This window comes from Macaca thibetana, chromosome 1 (assembly GCF_024542745.1).
Source record: "Macaca thibetana thibetana isolate TM-01 chromosome 1, ASM2454274v1, whole genome shotgun sequence".
NCBI classification, from domain to species: domain Eukaryota; kingdom Metazoa; phylum Chordata; class Mammalia; order Primates; family Cercopithecidae; genus Macaca; species Macaca thibetana.
Window position 1 is genome coordinate 208,760,899 of NC_065578.1, and position 16,684 is coordinate 208,777,582.

Sequence of the window (16,684 nt, forward strand, 5' to 3'; positions counted from 1 at the left end):
TCAGTGTTGTCCATCTCATTTAAAATGCAAAACTTCCAATTCAAAGAAACACTACATATAGTGTTTGCAAAAAGCAAAGAATATTTTGCATTGTTTGACTAGCTAGTCAAAGCAAAACCAAATTACTCTACCTCAGCAGTGTGTTCACTTAATGGTAAGATCTGTTCAAAGGCATATCAACATGGTCAAAATTAGTTATATAATTCTTCTGAGTTTTAGCCAAAGACTTTAACCATCCTGATGGGGAAATGATACAAAAGTTTAAACGTAGTTGCAGATATTTAATGTCTTGATTATTTAAAGAAGACATAATGTATTTTCTTACTGATGCTATTATGAGTGTTGTTGTTTTTCTAATTCCATGTTTCAGATGTTTTTATTAGTATATAGAATAGTTGATTTTTATGTATTGATCTATATCTTGCATCCCTACTACACTCATTTATTAGGGCCAGTAGTTTTTTTGTGGGTTTCTTGGTATTTCCAATGTATGCAATCATGACATTTGCAAATACAGTTTAACTTCTTTTCCAATCTGGATGCCTTTCATTTTTTTTTTTCTCTCTCTCTCCTTCTCTTCCTTCCTTTCTTTTTTGACCTAATTTCACTTTCAATAATAACAGTTCTTGTCTAAAAATCTGTTTTGTGTGACTGGATGTAGCTATTTCACCTCTCATGATTAATGTTTTCATGATATGTATTTTTTTTGTGTTCTTTAACATTCCACCTATTTGTGGTTTTTAATCTATGATGTGTCTATTATAGAGAGCATACAGTTAGATCGTATTTTTTATCCTGACAACCTCTACATTTTGATAGTGTTTAGAACATACATATTTTGTGTGATATTGATACAATTGGATTTGCATTTGCCATGTTGTTTTTTCATATGCTTGCTGTATTTTTTGTACCTCTATTCCTCCATTATTGCTTTCTTTTGTGCAAAATAGAATGCCATTTTGAAACCTCTGTTGATTTTTTTTACTATGTATTTTTTGAGTTACGCTCTTAATTCTTCTGTACTCGGGGATTGCAATATGCGTAATTTTAATTTATCTTAACATCACAACTTCACAGTCTACTTCAGAATAATACTAATTTAATTCCAGTAAGAGATCAAAAACCTGCTCCAACATAGCTTCTTTCCCTTTCCCTTCCTTCGTACTCCTTGTGACATATACATGCATACATCATATATGTTCCAAACCCAATAAGATACTATTATAACTATTTCTTTATACATTGTTATGTCTTTTAAAGATGTTAAGAAATTAGATTTATAGAGTCTTTTATGTTAATCCACACATTTTCAATTTCTGACATTTTTGATTTATTTCTTTGGAATTGAAGGAAGCTCCGTCAGTACTTCCTTTTGTATTTAACTGTGCTAGGAACAAATTCTCAGTCTTTGTTTTTCTGAAAATGTCTATTTTGCCTTTGTCTTTTGAAAGATGGGATATGATTTTTTTTTTTTTTTTTTTTTTTTTTTTTTTTTTTTTTTTTTTTTGAGACGGAGTATCGCTCTGTTGCCCAGGCTGGAGTGCAGTGGCCGGATCTCAGCTCACTGCAAGCTCCGCCTCCCAGGTTCGGGCCATTCTCCTGTCTCAGCCTCCTGAGTAGCTGGGACTACAGGCGCCCGCCACCTCGCCCGGCTAGTTTTTTGTATTTTTTAGTAGAGACGGGGTTTCACCGTGTTAGCCAGGATGGTCTCGATCTCCTGACCTAGTGATCCGCCCGTCTCGGCCTCCCAAAGTGCTGGGATTACAGGCTTGAGCCACCGCGCCCGGCCGGGATATGAGATTCTTGATTGAAAGATTTTTTTTCTTTTGGTTCTTGGTCATCTCCCTGCCTTCTGTCTTCTTTTTTGTCAGATGAAAAGTCAGCCATTAATCATATATCCATTTGATGCGATGTGTATTGTTTTTCTCTTACTGCTTTAAATGCTTCTATTTTTGTCTTTGACTGTCATGCAAACAATTTGACTGCAGTGTGTCTGGGTGCGGATCTCTTTGTATTTATCCTACTTAAGGTTTGTTGTGCTACTTAGATACGTAAACTAATATTTTTCATCAAATTTGGAATTTTGGGGCCATTCATTATTTCTTTAAATGCATTTTTCTGACCACTTCTTTCTCTCCTAGTCTTCTGAGACTCCCATTACACGTATATTGATGTACTTGTCATCATCCCATTGGTTTCTGAGGCTCTGTGCATTTTTTTGTCAATGATTTTTTTCTTTGTACTTCAGATTGAATAATTTCTGATAATCTATCACTGATTATTCTTCAATCTGCAATTGAACCTCTTTCGTATATTTACTATTGTATTCAAATACAGAATTTCCATTTGGTTTGTTTCTGTAATTTTTACATCCTTTTTGATAATTTCTATTTGTTGATTCATTGTTTCCATACTTTAATTTTTTAAGCATGCTTTCCTTTAGTTCTTTAAACATATTATAATAGGTGCCCTGAAGCCTTTGCCTGCTAAATGCCATTGTCAAGACACTCAGAGAGTTTCTCAAGACTATGTTTTCCCCACAGGATGGGTTACATTTTTCTGGGTTTTTATTGTTGGTATCATAATTTTTTGTTAAAACTGGACATTTTAGATAACATAACAACCGTGAATTACTTTTATGTCTCTACTGAAGGTGGTTGTTGCTGGATTTTGTTTGTGTTTTCTTTGTTTAGTAAATTGTCTGAGCTGAGTCTGTGACATGTCTGTGTGACCAATAATGTCATTGCTTAATGTTTAAAAAAATTATTCTTGTTTTTATTTTAAGACTAGCTTTCTAGGGACTTCCCTGTTCCTTCATAGCTTAGAGTTTAGGCAAACATGGTACAGAGATTGTGCTCAGACACTTTGAGGAGTAAGTTTTTAGTCCTCTACCGGCCGACTTGTGCATGGACAGGGAAATGTATAAGAAGTTCAGGTCATTTTCAAGTCTACCAAGATTTACTTCCTACTGGTTCCTAGGTGTCTTTCTTGTGCATGTGCAACTTCAGTCAAAAATATACTGAGTTAGAGTTGATAGAGAATCACCAGGTGTGTGCTAGCAGATCTGTTGGACCTCCCTGGGGTGTGTCACTTTCATAGATGGTGCAGTGTGAATGGCATCTGCTCCAAATCAAGTGAGTTCCCTTTGACAAGGTGGCACAGTTACTGGTCTTAACAGCTAGCCCATGCCATGACATGGTAGAACCTCCACATTAGCCGAGCCGTGGGGAGATGGGAGTAGCCCCAGGAAAGAACACCACAGATTTACTGTTCTTACCCAAATTTTGGCAGTTTTTAAGCATAAAAGTTTCTTATATTTTTGTATGCCTTTGGTTAATTTCCACAGCTCTGAAAGTGTTATTTTTGTCAATTTTATCCAGCTGGCTTTTTAAGGAGAAGATTTGCCAACCTTCTCACTTGGTCATGGGGGGAGGTGCATATAATTTATTTTAAAAATGCAGCTTATAAATATTTTTATCTATCCTGAATTGATCCTTCAACATAAAAAAGTATTATGTTATGGCTGTATCTTATCAGGTACTCAGCTTCTAGAGTTATCTTTCAAAAATATTATTTGATTTGTTTGTATTACCTATAAACTCCTTCAGAGCCAAATTATGTGTTAAGTGAGATGGATTTTTGGCTACTGTATTTTTTGTGTTCCATTAGCTTCAGCTATAGGTTTATTGTCTATAAGGATTAGTAGGACTCTGAAGTATCTCCAGATCACCTGCTGTTAAGTCAGAGTCACATCTCACAAATACAGCTCTAGTTTCAATTCCTTATAGCCTTCCTGGGCCTCATATCCTAAGGTATATACCCTGACCTAGTTGTTTTAATTACACCATATATAACTCTATCGTTAAGATTCTTCAACCAGAAAATATCATATCTCCTATGGAAGTGGTGACTCACCTGCAGTCAGCAAAGGAAAGCCCTCTGTATCCAAATATATCTACAACACATCCATCCAGAAAGGATCACGGTATTATTGCCTTCCAGCACTTTTGCTTCTGCTAGTACATTCCCAGAGGAGCTCATATGAGGCTACCAGCTTCTGAAATGGCCCTTAGGCCAAAGTCATGGAGTGTGGGGTATTCATGACTCCATTCTTGTGTGTGTGTGTGTGTGTGTGTGTGTGCTTGTTTTGAGCAGCTCACTATAGCATTTAGTTTTTTTTTTTTTTTTTTTTTTTTTTTTTTTTTTTTTTTTTATCAACCACAAATTTTACCACAAATGGACGGGGCAATAAAAGAAAACAACTGGGAGGCAGGCTGATATGACCTTGAGGAAGACAGTATGATTTGAGTTGTAGGCTAAGCAGATAGGTCTTTTAATAGTTTCTGGCTTAGGGCATGTCACTCAGTTTTCTGATTCACTGGTTACTCATTTCTAAAGTGGTGATAATAATACTTATTTCATGATGAGAATTAGGACCTAGCACAAAGAGGACCCTTAAAAAGGGATACAGCTATTATTACTTGTATAATTGTCTCTACTTTTTTTAATATTCTTGAAACTGCATGGGAATTTCATGCTAGTATAATTCCTGGCAAGAATTCCAGGGTGTTGAATGTCTCGGTCTGAATCTGCTTGGAGTTTCTAGTTTTTATTATACTTCATTATTTTTTAAATAATAAATTTCTTAACTTGGAGCCCAACTTCCCAGAACATGATTCCGATATACTTATATGACTAGCATTTATGTGCTTTAAACACAGCTTAGGAAAGTGAGCCAAGGATGTTGGTAGAGGATCACCAGGTTTGATGTCACTGAGTGATAACAGACCAGTACACAGAAACAGTGAGTGTTGCAGCAGAGAAGGAGGGAGGGAACCTCAAATCCTCTTCCCAGAGGGATATTGGACTAGGATTTTTAAGGGAATTTTGGTAGGTAGAGGGCTGAGGAGCTGAGGGCTGCTGAATAGTTAGGGCATTGGGGATGAAGTCATAAACTGTATTCTTACATGGAGGAAGTTCTTTAGAGGGGGTCTTCAGACTGGCTGGTGTCAGTGGAATACAGGATCTGGAAAATATCTCAACATGGGAAGCATGAGGTTTCTTAATGTTAAGGATGTTATCTACAGAAATAAGGACCTTATGACAGGGGCTACATGATATTTAAGCAGTAAGTACCTTTAAGGAAGCAGGCTATAGGGCAGGCTGGTTAATGCTTACCTATTCTTATACTCAAAGTGTATGCTTTTATTGAAAACCTAGCAATTTAATTTTATTAATTTTATAAGGACAGTTTCAATGTTACTGAGTTAATTTCAGCTTGATTTGTTCAAACTGATACTGAGTAATTAATTTAGAGCTCTTGCCATTTCAAATTAATTTAGATGAAATTAATCCAGCTCATTTTCACAGAATGAGACACCTGCAAACAGTGAGATGGTTGGTATTTGTATGGTTATGCCTGAATGAACCTGCACTATATGACATAATTAATTGAATTTGAAGACATCATCTTATCACCTACACAACTTTAATTGTGGAAGCCATACTTTCTGTCTTCACTTTTCTCTTCACCTTTTGACTTTTTGTGAAACTCTAGGTAAGTCAGAATCTGTTGGTTGCCCTCATCTATATGTTAGTGTGAATTATTTTTCCTTCTTCAAGGAAGGTATGAGACAAAGGACTATGACTGTTGTGGCAAAGGTCATATTGCAGACAATTAAGTTGACCTGGTTACTGGAAAAGATATTTTTTGTCCCAGATACTATTTCAGGCAAGAAACCTATGAATGGATTCTACAAAATATCCCTGTCACAGAACTCCCTAGAGACAACATTGTCGCTCATGAGAAATTTTCACTGAAGGCTCTGTCAAGTGTGTTCAATCTGTGGTCCACTGAGATCCTGCAGGCAAAGCTGAGATATTACTGCAAATAACAAGTATTTGTGACTAGCAAATACTTAGGCCATACATTATTTTTGTCTTAGTTATTGCTGATCCTTGTGATCATGAATATGCTAACATGTAGGATGAGATACATCCTACATATGTAATAAACACACACACACGTGTGTGTGTGTAGTGTTAATTTTTTAAAAAAACCTCTTTTGAGTAAAGAATGAAAATTTGCTCCAAAGTAATTTGTGACTAGAGGAACTGCAACAGTGGTTCAAATATTTCCATTTATTTATTTGTTCTGTGGCGTGATATTCGTCCATTCATTCATACATTTATTCGAACATCTCTAAACTCTCTGAATTTAGTAGTAAGACTCCTTAACTGTTCAAATAGTAGATTTCTCAACCCTCCACTTTTCAAAACATAATTCTGATATACTTGTTCGGGATACTTGTTTTCCAGAGAGTTGGTATGTGGAGCTTTTATTGAGACTGTGATTTTTTTTTTTTTAATCGTTAATGAAAAGATAGAAACCAGTCTGCCTGAAATGAGTTTGAATTAGCAATGTTGAGAGGCAGGAGCCTACATCAGATGAACCATTAGGTTGCATATATGACTTTCAAGATACTTAGACGTAGTGTCTTGAGGCTCAAATCGTAGCAGTAGAAGTCTCTTTTCTGCTTTGTCCTTGAGTGTTTTGCTTGCAAAGTTCCATGTAATTGTATTCTCATCAACAATGGCTCCCTCTCAAGATACGTGTGAACTGATTTGACCTGAGCCAGCGTTAGAAGTAGAGAGGTATTATGCCATGGTTCATCAAATGAGTGTACCTTCTAGTTTTGTACTGACCCATCGGAGTCATTTGAATTTTAAAATAATTGTAAAAATCAGATGAATTGGCCTATCTACTTAAAGGATGTTGTATTATGAAAGATGCATGTCAAGGAGCAAAATGAACACTGAGCAAACCATATGGGACGCCACCAATTCACCAGGGATTTTCATAATTAACTGCTAAGTTGGCACAGCTGTGGCTCTTTGTAGCAGCAATGTACTGCTAATTACCACTCATTTAAACCTGCTATTATATCCTCTCCCACCTGGACCTTTCTGTTGTCAAGAATTCCAAGGGAATGACTTGAGTGTTTCTGAAGATTCAAAGGATTTAAGACCTGGGGAAACCCAGAGACATTAGCTTCATTGGTTAGGATGGCATTTAGCCTTGTCTTTCAGAAAGCTGACCTGAAAGAATGAGTTGACACAGGAAAAATCTTTCCTTCTTGGAGGCAATAATGTTAACCTCTGGTGCAAAGTGGGATGAAGGGAAAAAGAACATGATAAGAAAAACTACCCAGAACTATGAACAGCCCAAAGTGTAAAGCTCTGGAAATAATATTTCCAAACTGGGAATATGGTGTAATGTTATGATTGGGGTTTTGAAGCAATGTCAAGAAGAAAAAGTGAACTAAGATTTTTTTTTTTAATCTTGCCTGGTACTTCCTTTCTGCAGGATTTCCTACAAGTCAATGGGATACAACACCATGGTTTTTTTGTTTTTTGTTTTTGTTTTTTTGCACTGAAGAATATATAAACATTTTAAAGGATATTATTCCCCATCTGGTAAGTGACATTTTGCCTGGTTCATGTCTCTAGTTGGTAAATTAAAACAACCACCACCACTTTATCTTTTGGAGGAGATAGAGTTTGATATCTCCATCATTTGGGGAGAAGTCGACCCTCAACTGTTACAGTGCCTTCCTGAAGGCCATGCAGCAGATGGGCGCCTAAGCAAAAACAAACCTGCCTCAACTTCAGACCATCTGCTCTGTTTTAAAGTGGACTGTTTTCACATCTCTTGGTGGAAGAACAGCTTTTCTCTTAATTTATATCTCTCTGATTCTGAGCTCTCAATCTGATTTAGGGTTTTCTTAATTTAGGCAGATAAAATTATAACTTATTGGCATTGTCCATGTTATCATGCATTGATTTTCTTCTTTCTTTGATCTCTTTGAAGTAGGATAAGTATTTTTCCACTTCATAGGTAGGGAAGCTCAGCCCGACTCCCCTGAGGTATCTTGGCTAGTTACCCATCAGATCTGAATTCCACGTTCCTGCTGCAGGGATTTACCCTTTTCTGTGCTGTCAAACTGTCAACATTTACTACATCATTAATTCGCAAGATACATTTTGAGATACCTGTGTCATGCCAAAGGTCACTTGGAGCCCAATTGAAAGGCAGTGTGAAAAGCGTAATTAACTTGTTTGCTTTTGTGCTGGAAACCTAGGGTTAACACAACAGCCAAACCAAAAGCAGATTTGTCATTAGGGCTCTAACGGCCTATATCCCTATAGTGAATGTGCATCCGTTTAATTTTCCAGAAATAGATGAAATCATAATTTGAGGTTAGTTCATCAAACATCAAACATTTCTTTGTGTAAGTCATTGTATTAGGGCTGCAGGTGGTGGTGGTGGTGGTGGTCGTGAGGTGGAGTGGGATCCAAGCTGAATAACAGTGTTGCATGGCAGAACACGTGGATTAATCTTCAGCAGGAGTATGGTGTATCTAGATTCTATAGCAGTCATGCTGATGAAGTAGATACATCTTTACTGGCAGACAGTGATCTCCAGGATATATCAGTAAATTTAAAAATGGTAATTTATATAGAGTGAACCCATTAATGGAAAAAGCTAATATATATATTTCTATATGCTATGAATGCTTCTACTGCTATGAATACATTGCATATGTATACATGTAAATGCATAGAAAAAGGACTGGAAATAGGCCGTGCACGGTGGCTCATGCCTGTAATCCCAGCACTTTCGGAGGCCGAGGCAGGTGGATCATGAGGTCAGGAGAGCGAGACCATCCTGGCTAATACAATGAAACCCCGTTTCTACTAAAAATACAGCCAGGTGTGGTGGCGGGCACCTGCAGTTCCAGCTACTCGGGAGGCAGAGGCAGGAGAATGGCGTGAACCCGGGAGGTGGAGCTTCAGTGAGCCAAGATCAGGCCACTACACTCCAGCCTGGGCAACAGAGCATGACTCTGTCTCAAAACAAAAACAAAACAAAAAATAAATAAATAAGTAAAAAGAAAAAGGACTGGAAATATGCACACTATAAAGCTAAAGGAAGGGAAAGTGAGTATCATCAAATTTGGAAAGACAGTTTTCAGTTTTTCAGTGTTGTTTGACTTCCCTACAAGGAAATGTTTTTATGTGTGATTTTATGTGTGATTTAAAAATATGAAATAGTGTTCCTAGGTGAGGACCTTCACGCTGAGGGAGAAAAAAATATAAGCAAAGGCATCAGGATGTGAAATGGAATAGTTTATTAGTATGGAGTTTTCACACAGTAATCATAAGAAGGATGGTGGCTTAATGTGGCTTCTATAGTCCTAAATTATTGGTTGTTATTCAGTTAAGGTAATGACATGTTTCAATAGGTTTTTAAGTGAGTTAGGCAGATACATCTCTGGAAGCCAAATAGTAGATGGATACTTCGGTTGGAAACCTAATTGATGTTTACATAGCTTCTCCAGAGCCAGCAAAGCCAGATGCTGCTTTGTGGTTATTCTTGAGATTTTTTTTTCCCCCTCTAACACTATACAGTGTTTGCCAGGCAGGGGAGGATGGTGACCAGTTTGTATTAAAAAGAAAAGAAAAGAAAAGAAAAGGCACACAACTCTGCTGCTGTTACCTTTCCCAAAGTATACATATTCTGATAAAATTGGTGTTGTCTCCATATAAAAAGTATTACGAACCTCCTGCCAGCTTGCTTTGGGCACTATTCTGGGTAGAATAGACAGGCACAGACGTTTAGACAGACTGAATCTCTTTCTCTGATTTAATTTTGCATTACAGGTAGACGTCATATGTAATGTGTAAGAGCCATGCTCAACTGCAGTTTTTGATTTTGTGTTCTGATGTGATCTGGCTATTTCGAAGCACTTACAATGCAGACATACTGTATGAAAGTTCTCATGATTTCGGAGGACACTCATAGTAAGGACAAGGAAATTTCTTTCACGTTGAAGTTCTAAAAACTAACTTTCTCAGTAATAAGACTTGAGCAAAAACAAATTAAGACTAAGGAAAAGATGATAATTTGCCAATGCTTGCAAATGGGAGCCTCTACTCCACATGTTTGTAAAATGTTTTACCTTATCTTGCATTCCTGGCATTAGGAGTCATTTTGGTTTGGGGCCATTTTTTTGTTTGTTTGTTTGTTTGTTTTTGAGACGGAGTCTCGCTTGGTCCTCCAGGCTGGAGTGCAGGGGCGCGATCTCGGCTCACTGCAAGCTCCGCCTCCCGGGATCATGCCATTCTCCTGCCTCAGCCTCCTGAGTAGCTGGGACTACAGGCGCCACCACCACGCCCGGCTAATATTTTTTGTATTTTTAGTAGAGACGAGGTTTCACCGTGGTCTCGATCTCCTGACCTTGTGATCTGCCCGCCTCGGCCTCCCAAAGTGCTGGGATTACATGGGGCCATTTTTTAAAGCTGATCTTTGATGAATGTATGAAACTATTTTCCAGTGATTCTGCTTTATTTTGGAGAAGTGGGAACAAAGACCCGGCATGCTACCATGGGTATAACTGTACAAATTTCAATGCTGTTTGAAGAAATAGACATCTAAATGAAGAAATACTTTTAATTGTTGACTGTAAAACGTACCAAATTATGCTGATGATTCTGTTACCTAAAATAACTAGACCATTTTTCCTTAGAGCAAAACTGACAACACTATAAATCTCTGATGTGTATTGTTTTAAGTTTTCCTGAAAGGTAAAACTTATTTTTTTATTTTTAGTTTTTACTGTCTCAGCTTTTCTATTACATTTGTGTGTGTAGGGGGAGCTGGGTACAAAGAGAAAGAGAAAGCATAGTGAAGATGACTCAGAACAAAATGGGTGGCGTTTGTAAGAGACAGAGAATTGCCTTTGAAGATTGTTGGCGTGTTTATTTATGCTAACTCCCACTATCTGAAAAAATAGCTGTAGCAGGCTCATTACTCTGTGGAAAAATAAAATTCATTTGACAGGATTAATTCATTTGAAACCCATGTGGTTTTCAAGGTTCTTTAAAATAACGTGAGATATTACAGCAATCCTTACTTTAACGTTTTGATCTAAGTGAGGCATGAAACAATTTAAATGCACCCAGAATATAAACTTTTAAGTGTTACCAGAAAGTGTCTTTTCTTGACAATACTGGAACATTTTGGATGTTATGAACAGGTGCATAATTATAGATTTGTGTTTTCAAACACTATTTGTACAGAGTAGAATCCATGTGAGAACTGATTTTAAGAAATGAGCGGTGCTTCGTAATTTCCAGAAATGGAGAGGAATTACAGTATGCAAAACTAATGACGATAGCTCACTTACTTTAAGTTCTTTTTATGTTCTTGACACTGGGATAAGCTCTCTACATATATTATTTCATTTGTTCATAACAACCCTATGAGAAGGGTCTAATTATTATCCAATATTTTTGGGGGAAGGAAACTAAAGATTATAAAAGTTAACAGTTAGTAGGTAATGAAGCCAGTATTTTTGCTTAGGTGGTCTGTGTATAGAATCCATGCTCTTAACTATTAGGATATGCTGATTCTAAAGCAATTAATGAATATTGGTCTGAAATCAGTCTAATGGCATGCTGGAAACAGCTCTTACAAACTGCCAAGAGTTGATTGTTAGATATTTTGGATTTTTGTAAGCCAATTTGTAAACTTTGCTACTTTGAAATCAGCAATGATTGGAGTATTTACACCACAGAAATGGTCAAATGCGACAAATCAAGGCACTGTTTTTCAAGTCAGTTCACCAGCACACCATTTAATAACATAGTGCCCTTTCAGCAGTGCCAGAGTATAAACCCTCACATTTTAAATGGATATAAATGAAATAAATGCTTACATTAACAGTTTTATTTTACATTAGCATTTGTCTTGATCTCAAGAGGAGAGACTATAATTAGTACGGTTAGAACTTTAAAAATTAAATTTAAGAGCATGTATTCCTAAATTCCACAGTAGAAGAGAGTCCTTTTCCTAGCCTTTGAACTTTTATATGGGGATTTTAGAAAGAAAGCCCTTGTCTGACCAGCTGCAGAGTGTAAAAGCAGTTAGCCTTGCCACATTTGAGAGGACTCTTTGCTGGCTGAGATTGTCTGAGCAGGAATGGAAAGTGATTGGGTTGGGTAAACAGGAGCCCATGATAGGAGGATGGCAGAAGCCAGAAAAGGAAATTTTATTAAAAAAAAAAAAAAAACCAACCAACCAACCAAACAAAACAGAACAACACTTGGGAACCAGTGGGGTTTGTGGGGTCTGAGTAAGCTTTGTGGCCTTATTGTGGGCATCATTTATCCATAAAATAATTTTAACTTTAATTTTAGAACTCTAGTACTTAATTTTTCCTTGTAACCATAAAGCAGCATTTTATGCTGTGATGGAAAATCATTCCAGTGGCAGTGGTTCCATTTAATACAAATTTCAAACAGTGTCAATTGTAATTTTGATGCATTGCATCAGCTTGTCAAATTGATCCTCCCAATGTTCTTTTTATGAAGAAGGCATAACTTGCTTACACGTTATGTTTAATATATTTGTAATGTTCTTCTGATATAAAGATCCTCCATTGAACATTTGCTTGTGCCTGGTTGGACTGCATACTGGAGCCCGCTTATCTAAGCAAAAGCATACATGCTTAATAACTTAAACGGTTCTCTCTAAGCCACCAACCAGTTCTTTTTCATTATTTATTATTATTTATTGGAAAACATTTCCATAAATTGAACCACAAGAAAGAAATGCACTCACAATTTAACCACCCCAACTGAATTTTCTTCCCTTTTTTCGATGTAATTTTTATTTTTTGAGAACAGGGTCTTGCTCTGTCACTCAGGTTTGCGTACAGTGGTGTGACCATGGCTTTCGGCAGCCTCAGACTCCTGGGCCCAAGCATATTCCTCTTGCCTCAGCCCTCTGAATAGTTGGGACTACAGCCATGTGCCTTTTTTTTTCTATTTAAAAAAAATTAAGTCCTGGCACGGTGACTCATGCCTGTAATCCCAGCACCTTGGGAGGCCAAGGCGGGAGGATCATGAGGTCAAGAGATGGAGATCATCCTGGCTAACATGGTGAAATCCCGTCTCTACTAAAAATACAAAAATTAGCTGGGCGTGGTGGTGGGTGCCTGTAGTCCCAGCTACTTGGGAGACTGAGGCAGAAGAATTGCTTGATTCCAGGAGGTGGAGGTTGCAGTGAGCCGAGATCGCGCTATTGCACTCCAGCCTGGGCAACATAGTGAGACTCCATCTCAAAAAAAAAAAAAAATTTATATAGATTAATATATGGGAAATACAAGTATAGCTCTCCTACATGCATATATTGTGTAGTGGTAAGTCTGGGCTTTTAGCGCACCCATCACCTGAATTGTGAACAGCCAGTCAGTTCTTATCCTCGTTCCTTCACCTCCTGAGTTGAGATTTTGAGAATTTGTGCTGTATTGATTGAGATAGAAGTTTAAGAGAAAGAGAAGAGAAAACGAATGGAGGATGAAAAAATAAAGCAAAATACATACACACAGAACAGGACCAAGTTAGAGGCAAAATATAGCATCCAAGTTGAATAAAACAAAGTAATCGCTGTCTTGTGGATAAGGAGAAACCTGTGTCTGTGAATATTTTATACTAATTCAGTTTTATATTTGCTTATCTTTAATATTAATTTGAGAAAAGTGCTATATTTCTGTTCTTAAATTTTTTTTATCAGCAGACTGAATGGTAAGTTAGAAATGAATGCATAAGAATCAGAGAAATCTGGATTTTAATCCTTAGCGTGAAAATTTTATAACTCTGTGACTTTGGAAAAGGAACCTAACTTCTCTGTTTATCCTGTTCACACAAGACATAGTAACAGTCCTTACTATAGACGACCGCAGGAGTTATAGATAAAGCTCCCGGGGCAATGCATATCAGAGTAAGCTGTGTCTCCTTACATTTTCAGAGCTGTTATTGTTGCTCAGCAAATGGCAGCTGTTGCTATCTGTGGTTTTTTTTTTGTTGTTGTTGTTTTTTGAGACGGAGTCTCGCTCTGTCGCCAGGTCTGGGGGGCAGTGGTGTGATCTCAGCTCACTGCAGCCTCTGCCTCCTGGGTTCAAACTGTTCTCCAGCCTCAGCCTCCTGAGTAGCTGGGATTACAGGCTTGTGCCACTGCGTCCAGCTAATTTTTGTATTTTTAGTAGAGATGGAGTTTCACCATGCTGGTCAGGCTGATCTCGAACTCCTGACGTCAGGTGATCCACCCACCTCGGCCTCCCAGAGTGCTGGGATTACAGGCGTGAGCCACTGTGCCTGGCCGCTATCTGTGGTTTTTAAAATGTATTAAACGTGAGGAGTAATGACAGTGTTTCTTGATGACTGGGGAACTTGCAGTAGAAAGTTGACAAATACTCTTTCTATGAAAGAAACTGGAGCCTCCTAAGGTAAGCTGGGTCTGGATGCTTGATGAAGATGACACTGCTGACGGCTCTTCCTCTTTCTGTGCAGAATGTGCCCCCAGACCTCTCCATCTGCACCTTTGTGCTGGAGCAGTCCCTCTCTGTCCGGGCCCTGCAGGAGATGCTGGCTAACACCGTGGAGAAATCAGAAGGGGCAAGTACCCAATTTATGTAGACTTGTAGTATTTTAATGAGCTCAGCTACTATACGAACAATTTCTTTCCCAGGTGTCAGAGAGTTTCTTTTTGCTGAAATAAGTCGATGCCTGTCAGTTGGAATTTCCTTAGGATTGACTTTCTGCTTTATCCAGCATATTTGTGGTGTCTTGAAAACTAAAAAAAAAAAAAAAAAAAAAATCCAAGCTTGATGTGATCTGTGTCACTAGACCTCGTGCTTATGTCTGTGGTTTAAAACCAACCTTTCTTTGAGCATTTCTATGTTTTCTTCCATTTTCAGAGCTGTTATTGTTATTATTTTAACTCATCGCTTTATGCATGGCTATTTGTCATTAACCTTTATTTCATTTTCAAATGTCTCTCACTATGTGACTATGTTCTGAGCTTTTTCATGGAAAGTAAAATTTCATGGCACTGTTATATATTTTAAGTAACCAAATTTTGGTGATATGGCTTTAGTCTATTGTAATTTTAAAAACAGCTAATCCTTTTCCTCTGAAAATTGATTTTTTTTTCTTTTCTGAGATGGAGTCTTGCTCTCTTGCCCAGGCTGGAGTGCAGTGGTGCAATCTCGGCTCACTGCAAGCTCTGCCTCCTGGGTTCACGCCATTCTCCTGCCTCAGCCTCCCGAGTAGCTGGGACTACAGGCGCCTGCCACCACACCCGGCTAATTTTTTGTATTTTTAGTAGAGACAGGGTTTCACCGTGTTAGCCAGGATGGTCTTGATCTCCTGACCTCGTGATCCACCTACCTCGGCCTCCCAAAGTGCTGGGATTACAGGTGTGAGCCACCGCGCCCGGCCCTGAAATTGTTATGTGGTTTCCTAATGCAAGTATTTTTCTTTCAAAGCCTATTTGGTTATTTTATTTTCAATGAGACTTGCTGTGACGGGTATCTGGGCTGTTACCCAATCTTGACCAATTTATTACAGTTTAGAATTAAGCGGGAGGATTAATGGTCAAATTTTTGTTTCCAGGTTTTTTTAATTTTTATTTTTTGGTATTGTAATTACTGCAGTGCATTGTTTAATAAAGTATAGTATTTCCAGAGATAAAACTGAAAATTTTATTTTGCCATTATTGATCTATATGTTGCTGTTGTTAATCATTACTCTGGTCTGGATGAGTAAAAAGATTAAAAAATGGTAATACATAAATGATTATCCATAGAAATGAGTCATCAGTTATAACATTATTTTCATCAACCTTGTAGTTTTTAAAATTTTAGTGTCATGCAGCTTAGGACTTTACTTGATTTGTGCATTAGTTCTAAATTAAATTTTAGCAGTATACTATTATGTGGGGAAGAGAAACTTTAGTGATTTTTATTTGGAATTAGACTAAAAGCTTATTTTACAAAAGCTTGGTATTTTAGTTTTTCGGGTTCAATTTTTGCTTATACTAAAGTTTGAAATTATTAAAATATATAAAGTTTCTTTTAAAAATTTTTATTCTTTCATGTAAACCTTTTCAGGTACACTTAAATTATGAAAGAAAACAATTCTCAATTTAGTTTCATTTCTACCTGAAATAACCCCTCCTGATTTTTAAACATCCCTGAGTCATATCAACTTTGATATGCAAATGAGCCTTTATAAAGAAAGATCATTTTTATTTGGCATTAGCATTTAGAAAAATGCATCTTGCCATTTCATCTGTCTATATAGATAACAACTTAGAACTAACATGCCATAAATTTAATTTTTATATTGCTAAGTTGTGTTTTTTAAATTTAACAACTTTGAGAAGATCTTTTGTCTTCTTCAAATCATGACGTTGGGCTAGGCAAACTCTAAAGTTTCTTGGAATAGAGGAAGTAATTTGAAATACTGTTTTAGGATTTATGGTTTTTCTTGAGATGGGGTCTTGCTGTATTGCCCAGGTTGGTGTTGAGCTCCTGAGCTCAAGCAATCCTCCTGCCTCAGTCTCTGGAATATCTAGGATTACAGGTGCATCCCACTGTACCCAGCTTCTAGGATTTATGTTTTCAAGACATTTATTAGTTAGAATTTCTGGATCTCTTCAAATATTTTTATTTAGCTGAATTTAGTTTTGAATTGTTCACTCTCTAGAATGTCTCTATCACAGATAAAGTAGTAATTTGTGTGATGTGTTGAACACTATTTTATAAAGCACAGTATA

At 37.2% G+C, this 16,684-nt stretch overlaps 1 protein-coding gene and 1 long non-coding RNA gene across 9 annotated transcripts in view; both read left to right on the forward strand.

Annotated features, from left to right (window-relative positions):
- LOC126942766 (uncharacterized) overlaps positions 1 to 14,404 on the forward strand; it is a 64,998-nt gene extending 50,594 nt beyond the window's left edge. Inside the window, exons 2-3 of the long non-coding RNA XR_007721609.1 lie at positions 5,371 to 5,557; positions 7,367 to 14,404. This is a non-coding gene — a long non-coding RNA (uncharacterized LOC126942766). The remainder of the gene's footprint in view (positions 1 to 5,370; positions 5,558 to 7,366) is intronic.
- RYR2 (ryanodine receptor 2) overlaps positions 1 to 16,684 on the forward strand; it is a 795,071-nt gene that overhangs the window by 273,274 nt on the left and 505,113 nt on the right. For all 8 annotated transcript variants that reach the window (XM_050770606.1, XM_050770614.1, XM_050770624.1 and 5 more), the window contains exon 3: positions 14,416 to 14,524. In XM_050770606.1, coding sequence (XP_050626563.1) covers positions 14,416 to 14,524 — 109 coding nt within the window. The remainder of the gene's footprint in view (positions 1 to 14,415; positions 14,525 to 16,684) is intronic.